The sequence below is a fragment of the Calypte anna genome, chromosome Z (genome assembly GCF_003957555.1).
Source record: "Calypte anna isolate BGI_N300 chromosome Z, bCalAnn1_v1.p, whole genome shotgun sequence".
In the NCBI taxonomy this organism is placed as follows: Eukaryota; Metazoa; Chordata; class Aves; order Apodiformes; family Trochilidae; genus Calypte; species Calypte anna.
This window is the reverse complement of record NC_044274.1, coordinates 67,131,339-67,149,268: the sequence shown is the minus strand read 5'-3', so window position 1 is coordinate 67,149,268 and position 17,930 is coordinate 67,131,339. Positions and strand designations below refer to the sequence as shown.

Sequence of the window (17,930 nt, the reverse complement as noted above, 5' to 3'; positions counted from 1 at the left end):
TAAATTTCTTTTTGTTGGGAAGAGGGTTTTATTGGTTTTGCCCTAGACATTAGTGATCGGTTATTATTGCAGATTTTGAAGACTTCTTTAAATTATTTGACTTCATAGTTTTGTCGGTTTTTGTTTTTTGTTTCATCAGGTCTTGAGAAACTAGAAAAGGAGATACTATAGAAAATTATTTTAAAGAAACCAACCTAAATAAAATGCAAGTTGTAGTAGCAAACGCTGGTGATATATTTACATTAAACCAAAGGTCAGACAGGATAAATAACTTGGACAGAGGGAGGCATCACCATATTACAGTGTATTTAGAGGAGGAGAAGGAGTAAAGAGGTGACAATGATGAGACTGATGCTGGGGTGTTGCATCTCATTGGCACCACTGAAAGGAAATCAGAAGGTGTGCAAAGATGCAAGAATGAGCTACAAGGCTGAAGTATTCGAGAAAATGCCTGAGCCTCTGAGCAGATTTGCTCTGTCTGTGAACTCCAGCTGTGCTGGTGGGAAGGTTGGCTGCCCAATTCTTTGTCCCCACTCTTCTCTTGAAGGTTAACCCTCCTTCAGGTGTGCCACTGGAGTTTCTTGGATGAGTGACCCACTTGGTCCGCAACAACTGAAGCTGATTGAATCATTTAAAGAGCCAGGCTCTTAGTGAGGCACTTAAGCTTCTTAGCCAAAGGATTTTTTTATCTGCAACTACACCCTCTGGGATCTTAATCTGGTTAACTTATTGGACAGGTTTTGAGAAATAATTCCATTACATAATATATACACAGCTTACATCACATAACATATACATATGTAATATGTATGTAATATATGCAATATATACTCAGGAGTGAAAATAGTTGATACCAAGAGGCTTTCTAAGAGATGAAAATGTAAAAATAATGAGAGTAAATATAAATTTAAAATTAGATGCAATAGTTTGTAGTGAAGATAAGTAGTTTTTCTAATAAGTGACCAGTTAAGGGTTTTACACCTCTTTATGTGATGACAAAAAATGTATATAAACCTAAATCAAGGTAGTGAGCTGAGCTTAGTGCACAACTAAAAGGATAAAAAGTCATAGCCTGTGATGCCTGGGGGGCCATATATGTGATCCAAAGGTCCCTTTGAATTGTCTGTAGCTCTGCAGCAGTGATGGGAAAACTTCTTGTTGCTTTGGGCTGAATAGACCTTTCAGAGGGTTTTGGCAAGCCCCATCCTCACACATTCATTTCTGGTTCAATTGTAATTTGGGAGGGTGCAGAAGCTATGCTGCTGCTGGCACTATGTAGTGAAGTTGTGATTGTGCCTTGGTTTTTATAAGTTTACCTGTAGGTTTCATGGCAGAGCAAGCCTTTGTTCTATCAGGGTCTGTAAAAGGTGCCCAGTGACCTTGCTTAGTTCACAAGCCAGGGGAACCACAAAATTAAGAACTGGTGGGTGGGATTACATCTAAGGGCATAGAGCTGTGTTTGTGTTGACTGATGAAGGGTTGTGCTGCTTCTCCTACTGTGGAAAAGATTTCTGTCTCATCTACAATTAACTGTGAGTTGATCACTGGCTGGCAGACAAAGATGCTTCACCCTGCACATTTTTTACTTGTACAAACCTGCAAGAGAAGTGGCATTAATCAGTAAGCTAATACATTGCTGATTGTTTGGAATTTTTGCTAGTATATTTTTGCTGTTTTGTAAGAAATGTTAATTTAACTCAGCCATTGAGAAATGGTGCCTATTGTTCTAAATCACAACCATCACTGTGCTGCCTTCCAAAATTTCCATCAGCCTCAGTGAATTATAGCTAAACTCAGCAATGTCCTTGTAAGCAGACAGGAACAACCAAACCTTTATTGTCAGAGCTATTTCCTCTCTGAAACTGTGTTATCTGATATTTAAAAATATAATTAAAGATAAAAATAAAATGAGGGTCATATAGCAATGAAAACAATCACCTGTTGTTAGCAGTTGGGGTATTTTTTATTACATAATGTCAATATTTATTGACTTTAATTGACACAGACATTTTTACCAAACTGGAGGCTGATAGTTTTTCATGTTACTTAAAAATATTAATGTATCTGCGAACAAAGAAAGCAAGAATCTATGTTTAATTAAAAAATTGTATATTTAGAATGAAATTATTGGGAAAATTTTTAAAGAACCATAAAAAGCTTGTTTAACAGATAGAGCTGGTTGTGTACATCTTTTTAGTCATAAACAGAGTCGCAGCACAGAAATGCCTGAAAGTACAAAAATTTATGTTCCTTGGTGGAGTGTTTTATTGAGTTGTTTGTCTTTGTTTTAATAGTCTAGGCAAGTGGTACAATTGTACCCAGCATTATGAAGACTTTTAAATCCATTTGTCATTAATTAAAGTAGAAGTTAGGAATACGGATGTTGTTTTTAAAAGTTGTAGCATGTTGTACAGACAGAATTAAGATTACTGTCACATCAAGGTGCCATGTCTACCTACAAAACAAAGCGTTCTTAAGGTGATCAGTCTTTACTGTCCCTGTAGGATACCCCCTTGTTTTGTGCTTAGCAAACATTGTTTACTTAACCACTGGCAGTGTACACAGTACAGCAAAACAGAAATGCCAGCTGGAAAAAAACATGGTAACAAAAGTAGGTTGAGGGAAATAAATATAATTGCCTTAGGCCCCAATCCAAGAATTTCTCTTGTCTGACTCAAAGCATGGCACAGAGCTGTTGACTACTGGATATTCTTGGGTCTCTGCCAGAGCTTACTGACCAACTACGTAGTCTTCTTTGCTACTTTATCAGGAAATGTGCATGTTTTCACCTGAGTTATGACATACTCAATACTTTGTTTTTTTGTTTTCTTTTTTTAATTTGTACTGTGTTTGGTTTTTACTGTGGTATGGTGTTCCATTCCATGCTAACTGACATGTTCTACTCTCCCCAGGGTCCTCCAGGAGGTGGAGGGCCACCAGGAACACCGATCATGCCTAGTCCTGCAGGTATTGAAATAGACTCAGAAATAAAAAAGATAATTGTAATGGGTTCTAGGAAGTGCAGAAATTACTTCTCAGACTTTGAATCTCCAAAAGCATTGGATGATGATGTAGTATTGTTTTTATACTTTACCAGTTTTCTTCCTGTGCTTTCACCCTCTACATGTTGCAGAGACACAAAGAATTGTATCATTGTAACAGTTCAGGCATTTCTCCCATGAATTTTAACACACTTCCAGAAAACCCAGGCTGTATTTGCTTTTGCTGATGTTCTTCAGGTCAGTTCCACCATTTTGGAAATCAGGGGATTTCTGAATCTGGTGTAGCTTCTCTTTTAGAATCCTCTGGGGTGGACCTCTTGAGCCATGTGTTGCATCCCATGGTTATGTTTTCTGACTGACAGCAGGGTCAAACTGGACAGGTTGCTCTTCTCTAAGTTGTAATGGAGGAGGAAGTCTCCAAAGAAACCATCATCATCTCCTCCTATCAGTGATCCATTCCCACAACTCCAGCTGGCCCCCTGTTTCCTCAAGTAACATGGTTTGTCTTGTAACTTGCCTGAAGATGGCCAAATAGATGTATTTCCTTCCATGGATATTTTGCGATGGCAACTGGTATTAAGGCTGAACTGCAGGATATAGAGGATGCTGTCCCCCACCATGAACATCATGAAAATTATGATGATCATCTGCTAAAATGAAACTTAATTATGTCCTATGTAACCCAGTATTTAATAACTTCTCCTTTTGGCCAAGATCTGCCATTGTAGCTTACTTTTACCACTTAAGAGGGACCCATTCACCTCAATGATGATTGCATACTACATACAACATACTCTTGCTCTTGTCAACAGCACAAGTGGGTAGGGATGTTTCCTGACTGAAAAGATTTTGCACCATTATCTTCATTGAATACAATTCCAGGGCTTTTAAAAATGAAAACTGGGATAAAGCATGGGGCTTCCTTGCTCATATCATTAGTGAAAAAGATAATTAGTGCAAGCTGGCATTTAAAATCTAGAGTCTCTTCTAACATAAAACAACTTATGGACAGCTTGCAATTTTAAAAATAGTTAGCACTGCAGTTTTGGCACATTGCAGGACATCTGTGTGCAGCTCAAATAAAGCTTCTGCTTACAGTTGTTACCATTTTCAGTTAGAGACTCAAAGATGTTTCAGTGCTTAAAATGGACACCTCATAGTTTTGAAAAAGTATTCACATGCCTCTGAAACAAACCAGCTCTGAGAGTTCCCATGGCCCAACTAGCCTATATATATTCTCACATGTGCCATCAGAACATGGGAAGGACCAGTGATACGTGTTGCAAAAGCATCTGGTCCCTGAAGAACTCTTGCCTACTTCATCAAACATGAAAAATAATTTTTTATGTCCTAATTTTACTTTGGTAACTTAAGGTTATAAGCTTTTTGTTGCCTCCCATTCTTTACATAGCATACTTGAACGTTGATGTGGTACACAGTGCTCTGCATATAATCAAATTTTTTCCTCACCATAGTTAGCTAATGCTTAGAAAACTGTCTCAGAAAGTTTAAGGAATAGACAAAGACCTTGATTTTAACTGCCCAGTGTTACAGGCACATTCTTGGGGGAGATATGTCCACAATTCCAACACATTTCAGTCTGGTCTTGGCTTTCTCTGACTCAGAAGGCCCCTGTCACCTTGTCTTGGAAAAGGAATTACAGCTGAGCAGTGTTTTTTGCATGTATTGTTAATCTAAAAACTCTGGTTCAACAAGGTGGAATGGTCTTTCGGAGAATTCTTTTTACAGATGCTATAGAAGTACTGATATTCCAGAATGGACAAAAATTTTTTAAATCATGCTGTGCCCTTAGGCATGTATTCAGAATTAGGTCATTCTCCTTTCAGTAGACTTTTTCATGGCGTGGCCTGTGTCCTATCAAGTTCCTTTGGGAAAGCTTTTTGCCAAATTTGTCTACTACTTATCTGCTGCATTTTTTTGCCTTGTATATCTTACAAATATTGATGGAGAGTGTTAAGACTTCATGTGTGATCTGGAGATCAGAATGAATAATTTCTATCTACTAATACTCATTTTGTTCTTCATGTGCATTATGTTCTTCAGTTCAGTCAGAAGTGTAATTTGGGTTGCCTTTTACATGTCTCATTAATTAAATCTTGCATTTCAACTCTGGAGGTTCTCCACCTGAAAGATGATGTGCAGATTGGAGGAAGAGTTCTGAGGTGCAGCAAAGCTGTGACAACATCTGGCAAGGCCACAGTGCCTTAAGCCCCATGCTGTGCCAGTGTGGTTTTGTTGTTTTGGAATCTGGGCTGCTTTGCAGCACTGCAGCACACTATCATAAAGATATACAATTAAAGATGTCCTGAGACAAGAACCTTTGAACATGTTGCACTGAATAATTAGGTGTATCCAAAGTAAAAAACTGACATGAATGAGAATACAAATTTTTCATTCACTATACTAACTTGCAGCCTGTTTAATAAGAAGTTGTTTAGCATTTATTACAGATGGAAAACAAATTACAGGAAGTATTAGTAAGGAAGAAACTCCTGTTTTATATATCATATTGAAGATGAGTACAGTAATTTGGAACTCCAGGAAAAAGGGTGTATGGAATGAAATAGTTACTGATGCTTTTTGATTTATAAATCTTTCAAGAGTCATGCATAAAACTAGAAGTAGACACTTAGGGACCATTGTAATTATTACTTTTCATAGCTTTGTTGTGTGGTCACAATACATAGAAAGGGAATAAAATCTTCCATTTTATTTCCACTGTTTATCAGTGATTCATGCACAGAAATAATAGGAATGTAATTACAGGGAATGTATTAGGTGAGTAGTTTTTATCAAAAGGTATTTACGTAAAAGTAATCTCTTGTTACAGATTCTACCAACTCTGGAGACAACATGTACACTTTAATGAATGCAGTACCACCTGGACCCAACAGACCTAATGTAAATATGAATCTAGTTATATCCTTCCTTGAATTATGCAGTTTCTTTTTAATTTGATGTTGGTTTTTTATCCAAGCACTACATTTTTGTCACATATCATTAATGCTAAGTTTTCCATTTTTATGGATGACTTCCCACCATGTACATCTTAATGTTCCCCAAAACAATCATGCCCATACATGCTAAATAATGATTGGGGTATATTTTTCTGCATGGCAAATGCCCTAGAAGCTTGTGCATGTGGATCTTGAGGACAACTTTGTTTGGGTCACTGGAGTGCAGTAGACTTCTGTGTGATAAGACATCATCCTAGGAGCTGCCTCTAGCATTAGTTTGTTAAAAAAAATATATTCCCCTTGAAAAGGAGGGGGAAATTGCTGAAATTGACCCAGTGCTATGTTGCTGTGCCATTCTGTAAAAAAAATATCAAATTAATACCTATAAGAAGGTATTCTAAATTTTCTAAGTAGAAACAAAAATTCCTGTTTATCTAAATAAGAAGTTAAGAATGAAACCTGTTGTTAACATGTAAGTATTTGCTTAATGGAATAGTTAGCTGGTGACTCTTTTAGCCTCAATTTAAGCAGTTCTACAACCAATAAAAATCTGTATTCTTAGGTACAACCTGTTTTTTCTCTGATCTTTCTTTATGCTTTCAGCCTAGTTGTATTTGTCTGAATACAACCATTTAATTTCTGAGCCATATTTTGGCTCATAAGTACAATTTAAAAAACCATATTTGGATATTGCTGATTTATTATGCAGTGAATCTTAGAAATATTTCTTCAATGTTAATGCCTTCAAGTATTTTAAGAATTAAGAAATTGGACAGAAACTGCACATGCAGAAAAGATAATGTGCAGTAGTGTGACTGTCACCATGGGTAGAGTGGGGTTTGGAAGCTGTTAGTTTATCACTTATCCATTGAAAAGAATTGTAAAATTCCCTGTAACTTCAGTGGCAGTAGAGCTTAGTCAGCACTGGAAGATTTGGAAGTTACACACAAAGTGCTGGAAGTAATTAATAAAATATTGCTAAGTTGTACTCCAGTCTATGGAAGTGATCTCCAAAAATAACTGAAGGTAGCACTGGAAAAAGTGAAGAAATGCCATGAAGTTTCTGCAGTTTTCATATGAAGGACTTTCTCTAGACTTGTCATATTTTGAGCCGGGACTCTGCATTTTAATTACTTTTTGTCATTATTATTTTTTCTTAAGTAGTATTTTTATTACATTTGATTATCTACAAAAATTGTACAGTAATACCAGTTTTTAATGTCTGATCCTTTTTTAGTTTCCAATGGGGCCAGGATCAGATGGACCCATGAGTGGACTGGGTGGAATGGATTCACACCATATGAATGGATCATTAGGTAATGATAGTAAATATTATGAACATTGTGAAGTTTCTATGACTGGTTGTCTGAGTTGTGTGGAAGACTGTATGTAAAATCTTTCAAAAACTGAAGAATATATATATATATATCAATGATAAGTATTAAGATGGCATCTGTAATGCACTTCTGGAAGAAAAATCCTGTATTTTATTTTATTTTATTTTATTTTATTTTATTTTACTTGGAGGCTATAGTTTTAATCCAGTTGATGAAAACAATGAACCATCACCATAGTATAGAGGTGAAGGTTTAAGAACCATTTTTGTTTATTTCTCTTCCTTTCAAAATTTTCCAATGTCTTTCTTTGAAAATTTTGGGAACATTCATACCAATTAGCTGCAAGTGAGTTACTCTTTATTATTGATGTGTATGTTCAATTGTTCATTTTTTTTTTATCCCAGCATTTTATAACCTCATTTATCCTATAATTAACCATATGTTTTTTCAAGTATGAGTACTGTTACTCTGTCCCTATTAGCAGCTTCAGAAAAGTGCCAATTTTTGATGCACCCAAAACATCATGAATTCTTGTCAGGGCACAGGAGGCAGGAAGAAATGTGCACTGTTCAACTTTGGGCACTATGATTTTTTAATGTTTTCTAGGGCAGAAACCTTGCACAATGCTGCAGAACACACACTGCTTTATCTCCAGTCTATCCTAGCAAACTCTTTGCTTTTGCTCTTTGCTGGAAGGACAATAGATACTTGAAAGGGATTTAAGAATCAAGCCACAGCTAAATAAATAGCTCTGAAGCTATAAATAGCTCAGTAGCTCTGAATATGGTTGTTTTCTTGTGTGCATCCCTTCTGTCTGCACCAGAAGTGTGGATCATGCAGGCAACAAGAGAGAACTTCAGGGGCAGTGGGCACCAGCAACATTTTCTGCCCTTATGGGGAGAAAGCCGAATGAGCTGGGTTCAGATGAGGTGTGCAGAAGCCAGGATGACAGTGTTCTTGCTCCTGTCCCAAAGAAAAGCTCTGTCACCCTCCCAGCATATACATTCCATAAGATTTGAGTCCATACTGCCATGGTGGGTAGAGATCTATCAGTCATAGCCCAAAACTTGGAGGTTGTGAGACAAGAAGTTATCAGGTAAGGAGGGAAAAACTCAAAAGAGGCTCTGACAAAATGAGATTGAAACCTAAGCAGACATTGAACCTTATTTGGCAGACATGTTTTGAACAATTAGAATTCAGCAGTAGGCCTCTCTCTTTTAATAGAATTATTTTATAGGAAAGCATGTCCATGAAATTTCTAGCTTACTTTGCATAAGGACACCTTGTGATTTTACATCCTTTCCTTAAATATTACAATCCTAAAATGAATTGTTGCTTTAATTTATAATGATGCATGCTACATTCAATTAATTAAAACTGTGTAAAAGGTAATCACATCTCCTTCTGTCACTTTGCATAGGCTGAAAATTTTTTCTTCGCTAAAAGACAAAATTGAATTGTAACAGTTATGGAAGGAAGGGTTTCACATGTAGCAAGCATTTGGTTAATTATTTTCTCTAGTGAAAATTATGACATGCATAGTCAAATTAATGGTGAATGCTTTGCAGGGTAATTTCATATCTAAACTGAAACCTGAGTTCTTTTAGGAGAGGAGGGTTGGGAGAGATCTGCTGCATTTATTTCCATGCTGCAGTAGGCAGCTTTGTATCATAAACTGATGGATAAATTAGTCAAGGCCTGTCCTGAACTTATCCAACTTTTTTGACCAGAACCCTTCTGCTATGTATTTGTTCTTAGTTCTGATGGTTAGAAAGAAATCTTTTCCTGATTTCCACCAAAGTTTGTCTCTTGGGCCATGACAAAATGACTCTTCGTGGCATTTATGTATCTGATATATTTATAGAGAGAAATTGTATTCCTTCTGAGCCTTAATTTACCTGGCTAAGTATAGTAAGCTATTTTAGTCACCTCCCACAACTCCATTTTCTTGATTTTTTTTATCTTCAAGTTTCATATTCAGTACATTCTAGAATGTCTCTCCTGAAACAAGGAGACCAGAATTCTTTACTGTGAGTTGCTGCTAGAAAAAAAATTATTTTCTTCACATATATATCCCAAGTTATATTTCCTTTTTTCTTGGCTTTACCTGAATGAGAAAAAATTCTTTTCATTAGTCTCGCATTCATTGTATTTAACTTCTTTTCTGCTATTGTCATCCTCAGATCATCTACTTTCTTCTGACACATACTCTCATCATCAGTATTTGCAGTGCATCGAAGCTGATGTCATTTCAGCTGATTTCAGTAGCAGGCTTCTGCTTCTGATAGCAAAAACAAGGACAGAACCCTGCCATATGACCTTAGTGATGATAGAGGTCTTTTCCACCATCAGGAATATCAGCTTTTAGTAGATAGCCATGATTTTGCTAGTTTCCTCAAACTGAAGCAACATTTCCTGTAGATGGATCTACTCCAAATTGATTGTCTTCCCAGTACCCTACCATAACTTAATGAGACAGGGAGGCTGGACATACCATTTCTTGAGTTGTGCTCTGTTGTCCTGATGCCACCCAAGTAACTGATGCAGATAAAAAATGTCTACTTCATTTTTTTTTCTCACTTTTTGCACCACATTGTGTGCAAAGAGGGAGGACCAACATTAGTCAATACTGACTGTGAAGTTGTACTGAGAGAGACATTTGGAAGCGACATGACATGGCTGGTTTTATTTTAAAATACTGCTATTACACTACATATTTCTGATGATAAAATACTGTTAGAATAACTTAGAATGACTTCAGCTCAAAACTAACTGAGTAATTGTCTATTTTAATTTAAGGTTCAGGAGACATGGACAGTATTTCCAAAGTGAGTATCCAATAAAATGTTTGAATTTTTAGAATGTTTCACTCTAAACATATTTTATTTGCCTCTGTTGCAAAGCTTTTGGTTATCTTTCTACATTTTCTGCTTGTCAACTCTTTGGAGGTTATGCTGACAGAATTAGTATTAATTGAAAATTGAAAAATATAATCAATAAGGAGCACGAGTAGACTTATTCCCTGCTGCATAATAATGTATATTAATGAATGTGATTATTTATATCCACTTCATAATCTGATTGATCATGTTATCATCTTCTATACTTTTAAGACAAATTATTATGGTTATAATAATAAATTCTAGTTAAATGTAAATTTGGGTAAATGTCATAAAGATGTTACATCTATGCATGGCATGGTTGATTTTGTCACCTCTGTAAGACTGTGTTAATATCTTAATCATTAGTCTAAGTTCCTAGCAGCTAGATTAAGAAGTAGTTTCAGAGGAAGAACTATTTTATTCTTACAACTTTTAAATAGCTGGCAGTAAATGTGAGTTTAACTTGTAGGGGTTCTGCATGTACAAAAATAAGACCCTGCTTGAATGTGTCATTTCTTCCATAAAAATAACGCTGCTACATATGTGATCATCTTTGAGTTAGGAATTAATGAGCTTGTTTTGTATTGATCAAGTGACATAACTCTGTGCCCTGCAAAACTCTGCTTTGTACTAATTTTGTACTCTCTTCAGATGTAACTGACTGAAACTAGAAAGTATATTACTAGTTCCAGACATTATTACATGCACTCTCATGCTTTTGATTTACAAATACAGAAATTAATGAAGACATTATTTCAGTTAAGACTTTATAGCTCATTCATTTGTAGCAAAATTCTTAACAATATTCCATGAAAGGATTATGAGTTAGATTTCAGCATTACAACTACCCACTTGAGTGCCCTCAGACCAAGTACCCTGATCCCTGATGCTGTTCCCAGATCTCTCCCAGTGCAGCCTTTACCACTGCAGATCTTTGTAACGTTGGTCTGTATGTGCTCTGGTCACAGTAGGGGCCTTGCTGTAGGTCTGCTTTCAAGAGCTATGATGATAACATTTGGGTAACAAAATACTCACTTAAATTACTGCAGATTTGCACAGAAATATGTAGTGGGAATTTGTTGAGAATACTCTTCAAACACTTCCAGGTGTTCAAAAAGCAGGAATCATTCTTCAGTTAATGATATGTATTTCTATATAGAAAGAGGATCAGGAGAACACTGGATGGTCCCTCTCTGGGATCTTCTTGTGATGTGGTATGAGAGAGGGGTAGTCTGTAAAATGTGCTTAGTCTGTGCTGTCCAAGGCCATTACTATTTCCTCACAGGAGCTTCTATAGCAATTCTGTATTTTTGTACATTTTTTAAAAACTCTAACATTTTCAGAGTCAGCAAAGAGTAAAGTAATGGATTGAGCTTATAGTGTTGCCTTGGTTGTACTGTACTGATTCACTAAAAAGCCTCCAATGAGGTAATAAGCATACAGCACTTTTAAAATCAATGCCATATTTTTTTTTCAGTGTTTTTACTGCAAACTGCTGCATTTTTTAAGGGGAAAAAAAAACCCCAAACAAACCAAACCACTTTTAATAGGTTACCATAGGTTTATTTTTAAAAGCTTGTTTTCAAGTCACTGGTATTGTGTGTCAGTATATGTGCTAAGACACTTCAAAAACTTTTATGCAGAAATCTACCTGGAAGTCCTGTAATTTGTTCACTGTTATAAATGACTCACATAAATAATATTTGCTGCTTGTATTTTTCAAATAGCTAAAATTAAAATGATGCTTGCTTTCAAAGTAACAGTGTTGTCCTGTTACATACACCATTGTATCTTTTTCTGGTACCACTGCCCAATATAGCTTTCATTGATAGCAGTAAAAGTGTGTGGGTAACATTGATAATTTTGGGAAGGTGGTAGTCTGTAATGCTTTTGAAACTTTAATGGAAAGGCTGTTCTTGCAAGGAATAGTAGTGGAGTTGATGCATGCAAAATTATTATGTGGCTGCCTTCCAGTTTTGTACAGTTACCAGGATTGTTCTTGCTGAGGCAGCAAACTCCCTTGCACACATCAACAACCAGTCTTGCAGATGGCTTTTTCACAAGCAGATTTCCAGTGGTGGAAATTGTCCACTGAAGTTTAACACAGTTTGGGGTGTGTGATGATCAAGTCCAGGCACAGGACTTCAGTGGAGTAAAATGCACATTACAGAATCATAGAATCATAGAATTGGCTGGGTTGGAAGGGACCTCAGAGATCATCGAGTCCAACCCTTGAACCACCGTTGCAGTTGCTAGACTATGGCACTGAGTGCCACATCCAGTCTCTTTTGAAATATCTCCAGGGATGGAGAATCCACTACTTCCCTGGGCAGCCCATTCCAATGTCTGATCACCCTCTCAGTGAAGAAATTCTTTCTAATATCTAACCTGAACTTCCCCTGGCACAACTTAAGACCATGCCCTCTTGTCTTGCTGAGAGTTGCCTGGGAAAAGAGCCTGACCCCCCCCTCGCTACAACCTCCTTTCAGGGAGTTGTAGAGAGTGATGAGGTCTCCCCTGAGCCTCCTCTTCTCCAGGCTGAACAGCCCCAGCTCCCTCAGCCTCTCCTCATAGGATCTGTGCTCGAGTCCCTTCACCAGCCTGGTTGCCCTCCTTTGGACCCGCTCCAGGACCTCAATATCCTTCCCAAACTGGGGGGCCCAGAACTGGACACAGTACTAGAGCTGTGGCCTCACCAGCACTGAGTACAGGGGCAAGAACAGCAAGTACAGTGCTGAGTACAGAAGCTGATTATCTATACCCAGGAGATGCAGGAAATTGGTAGAATCAGCAGAGCTCACAGAATTCAGAGCTACATTTTCTAGATATTTTGATTTAATTGGCTGAATAGTGAAGCCTAGTAGTTTTTATATAGTAGATTGAGATGCTGGAAGTAAATGAACTGAAATTATGCATATTAAATCAACGTTAATAACCAGTGTTTCTTGCAGTGCCCATGCAATTTGTGCAGGCATCAAAGGCATGCTTGCTTTGGTAAAACTCAACGAGTGCTGCACTGCTAGACCCCATACTGACCATAAAAGCAGCCCAGGGGAGTTGCTGTAAAAGCATTTATGTCAGGAATTTGGACCTTTGGTGCTGGCATGCTGTAGTGATTGCAGAATTTCAAAGCTTTGTGCTACACAGAGCAAGATAAGATGGGGGTGAATCCCCCAGGAAAGAACAACAGTGCAGGAGCATCATAAAAAAATAAACGTGACAAGGCCTTAGGGGTGTTTAAGCTTTGTATTCATAGGTTTTAAGGCCAGAAGGGACTCATGTGGTTGCATAGTGTGACCTCCTCCGTAACACAGACAACAGGACTTCCCTGAATTAATTCCTGCTTAAGCTACAGTAGTTGTTGAACTAAAGCAGTGGTTTTCAACTTTTGTCAAGCTGTGAATAAATAAATATTTGGTACACTAACTTCACTGAATGGCAAACCTAATTGTCTGGTGTTAATAAGATAGTCAGACTCTCAGCTGCTTTTTATGGATTTATTGTCCAGCAAGTCCTGGAGATCAGGGGATCACAGTTTCAGAAGCACTGAATAGACTGAAGAAAGCAAAAGCACTGAGGCAGGGGTTTTGACGCAACTCTGTAAGCTGCATTTCAGATGCTAATAATAATATTCAACCTGTGGCTGAAAATAAATATACCAATCTGGACCCATATACGTATTTTGCCATTCAGACTGAGAACTCTGATTTTCCCCAGGGGACTATGCTGAATATTTAACAGCTGCCTTTTACCAACTGTAAATACATCACAAAGCAGACAGTAGGAACAACTATCAGGTGTTAGCAGTCTGCTAATGTAGTAGCAAAAAGGTGCTGATTTAAGCTGTGGTGAAGGTGAGAACAAAACTTTAGTCTCCTTGGAGGTAAAGTAAATCTGTGGATCAGTGGACTATGTTGCAATATTTAAATTGTGGACAGTAGTCAACATGGAACCTCATGATGACAATGAGGAGCATGCAGAAGTATGCTATGAAGGGGAAGAAATCATAGCTATCCCATCCCATTTTCTGTTCTGGTAACACTCCAGCATATATCTTCAAAGTGCCAGGGTGAGATGATACCCTTTGTACTTCTGAGGAGAGTGCCAAATAATTAAGGGAACTTTCTCTTTTTTTAATTATTCAGATTTTTCATTCTAAGTATGACCTAATGCAGATTTAGTTATACTAAATGAAGACTGCATATGGTATTTTCAAAATAGCATAATACCTGGGGGCTTTTAAGAAAATATCTGTGCCAACAGACATACTGTGTCATGATTGTAATTAGAATAACATAAGAAAAAGCGTACAAAATCCCTTACTATTCTTACAGCCATTACAACTTGGTCATTTTGATCAAGACCTCTACTTAGAGTTGTCTGTTGTTAGCTTGCCAATTGACTACACTATGTTTGTGTTAAATTTCTTGTGACATGCCATATTTACACTTGTGTAAGGAAAACCTCAACAAAAATACTGCATTCAGAAAAACTATCAAGTGAAGAACCATAATAGTTATAAATGTTTTTCAGAATGAAGCTCGTGACTTCATTCCCCCTTTCCCTGACTGTTTCTTTTCCACCACAAATCCTCTGTAATTAGAAGTCTTAGCAGTGATGGAAAAAGAATTGTCCATGCTCTAGGGATGGACAGGTACCACAAATCAGCTTTGTAAAGACAGCTAAATAATTGTAGTGTCTACAATAATCATCTATTGCCCATTGACTCAGAATGATTTTTGGGGCAGTTACCTTGTTTCACTCTTTATGTAAGTAACTGAATCTTGAAAGCATTTTCCAAACATTGCAGAGAGGATTGTGCATGTCTGTTAAAATTAAGGAATTAATTTCCAGAAGCCTTCATATTGTTATTATTTATCAGCATTTCAATTGCACCTTCACACTGAAACAGTAGGTTAAAACACTTTTGCATTATGCTCTGTGCAAGCAAGTAGCAAAAGTACAGATCTTTCTGGAAGTGCTTGTAAGCCCAGTGCAGTAACCAGCTGTGACTCTTGCCAAGTCTTTTACCTGTGAACAGTGTGTGTTGCCTGTGTTTATGGAGGTGGCTTAGCTCCTGAACCACCCTTGTGAAATAGTTGTCAAGCAGTATTTCAGTAAACTGTGAACACTATGAACAAAGACGTGAGGCCCAGGCCCTTGCAAATCTCTTGTGCAGACCTTATCTGTCCATATATCAACTTGTAAGTGCCTGTCTGTAAGTCACATATGTCAAGGCAGACTCTCATAGACTTCACTGGATTTTGTGCACATGATTTTACAGGGTGACAGAGCTCCCTTGTATACCTGCTGCAGTAATTTGTAACTTTTCCTGACTTCAGCAGGAGAAGGTGCTGGCTATAACCTGAAAACAAGAATTACAGGTAACTAATTGTTGCTTCAGGGGAGAAAACATTACAGGCTAAAATTAGTGACTAAATCTTGCAGAACACCAGAGAAGCATATTTTTTTGTCTTTGGAAGCCTCAGAATATGGCACAGTACATCTTAGTGTGCTACATTATTGTGTAAAGCTTGCCTTTGGCACACTTGGTGAAGCTAGGAAATGAACTGAAATCTTCAACACATCATCTGTATTTCAAAATCTTATCCAACAGAACTCTCCCAGTAATATGAGCATGAGTAATCAGCCTGGCACTCCCAGAGATGATGGTGAGATGGGTGGAAACTTCCTAAACCCTTTCCAGAGTGAGAGTGTAAGTATTTCTTTACCTTGCTTGGTTTTTGGTGTTTCTTTGTTTTAGTTTTGGGGCCTTTATATCTGGCATTTTGTTTAAAAGAAGAATAACAGCAAGAACAGTCTTGTAGTGGTACTTGTGATTCAGTACTATGCCTTCTATGTTTTGGCTAGCTTCTAAAATAATAGTACTGATTTGGCAAAAAATTGTGCAAAAGATCTACAAATTGAGCTGAAATTGGAAAATATGTGAAAGTAGGTTTACTGCGGAAACTGTTTTACTGTATTAAGAGGTGAGTTATCAATGAAAGTTAGATCTGTTAAGCAGTAGCAATTATGACACACATGTAATGCACAAGGGGAAAGCACCCTAAATACACATACTTGGGTGTGATTCAATCTGTGATTGCCCAACCTTTGACTCCTAAGCAATGTGTTTTGCAAGGAACGTCTTTCAGAACAAGATTCACACATACAAGTATGTAATTAAAGCAGCAGTAGTAGTTCTCTTGCAAAGATGCAGCGTGCTGTAACAGGCAGAAAAAGCAAAGGTTCCCTCTAGTGTTCATTCTGAGGCAAACAATGCTTGTTTTAAAATGGAGAACGTTTGGGCCAGGATAATACATTGTAAAACAAAATACAAAGCAAGGCTACAGTATTTTCATACTTATGTGTCTGAAGCTGGGTACCTAAATCCAAATTTAGATTCCTAAATAGGATTACCCTGATTTTTCTGAAGTGTTGAGTGACTTCAAGACGTCTGTTCTCACTGGAAATCACTGCTGCCAGAACTGATTGCAACTATGCCAGTGGTGAACTGCAGCTCAGAGTTTTCAATGAGGAAATAGGCTGTGTTAGATCACAAAGTAGTCAAAATGCATGGTAAATTTAATGAGAATCAGATTTGGGCTTTTTTTTACGTTTGCTTCTTTAGTGAAGAGTTTCTGCATGGTACCTGTTGGTGTCTTCTTAAAGAGGGCACATGTCCTGATTATGTGGAATGTTGGAGAAAATTGGTTTGTACAACTTAAAAGACTGATGTTTCAATATCTGCCATAAAAACCAGGAATCACAGACTCTCTATCAGATATAAGCCTTGGTCACAGTAATGCTCAGCTCTCACTCTGGTATCCATTGCTTGTACTCAGGGCAGGCAGCCTGATCAGATCAACAAGTTGACCAAGCTAAGGAGATGAAAAGAAGGATATCAGTTGTACTCAAAAGAAAACCATTTTTCTCAGACAGTTACTGGATTCTGGCTGCTCCTAGATGTTGTTTTCCTATCTAGAAAAAAAATTTCTCAACTTTTTACATGAGATGAGTGCCCTCAAGGCATTAAACATGCCATGAGCGCTCAGGTCTGCTTGTAGGTATTGGTTCCTCTGTAGCACAGGTCACGTTGTTGTCCTTGCAGGCTGTCTTGCTTTCTGGTTCATATTTTGTTACTTTGCTGCTTAGACCAGGCATTATTATGAATTCCTTTCTGAGGCAAATTTGCCATTTAGTTCACCAGGAGTTTTGGTTGAGTGTGAGAACAGAGCTGGGCTAATAATAAGTTAAAAATCAAACAGTTTGAGATAATCTTCTGATTCCTTGTCCAAAGTGGTTACCCAGGTATTTTGGCTCAGATACAGGAAATCACTTGAACAGATGCTTTACTTTAAGCATTTGAGTTAGTCTAATACTGGCAAAAGACAGGCATGTTTTTACTAGCTCTGCTGAGTGGGAATGCTCATCAGGACATGATGGGAACAAGCCCTGAAGCAGACAAACCACTAGAGACATCACTTTTAACACAACAGACTTTACCCAGGTAGTCCATTTCATGCAGGTTACATGACAGGAAAGACCCATCCAAAATGCTTCCTCTAATATGCTGGGCACTTGGAAACAGACAGCTTGAAACTACCTATGGTGGGATTTTTATTGCTTGTCTGGCATTTGTTCTTGCATTTGAAAGGATCTTAGGCCAAATTAAGTGATTCTGCAGTCCATAATTTTCAGTTTAAAAACAAACTGGGCAAATAGATGAGC

The 17,930-nt window shown here is 37.5% G+C and overlaps 1 protein-coding gene across 3 annotated transcripts in view; it reads left to right on the top strand.

Moving 5' to 3' along the window:
- The window catches only part of SSBP2 (single stranded DNA binding protein 2), a 189,493-nt gene that overhangs the window by 158,400 nt on the left and 13,163 nt on the right, over positions 1-17,930 (top strand). For all 3 annotated transcript variants that reach the window (XM_030466779.1, XM_030466778.1, XM_030466777.1), the window contains 5 exons: positions 2,913-2,967; positions 5,854-5,924; positions 7,218-7,296; positions 10,117-10,145; positions 15,817-15,915. In XM_030466779.1, coding sequence (XP_030322639.1) covers positions 2,913-2,967; positions 5,854-5,924; positions 7,218-7,296; positions 10,117-10,145; positions 15,817-15,915 — 333 coding nt within the window. The remainder of the gene's footprint in view (positions 1-2,912; positions 2,968-5,853; positions 5,925-7,217; positions 7,297-10,116; positions 10,146-15,816; positions 15,916-17,930) is intronic.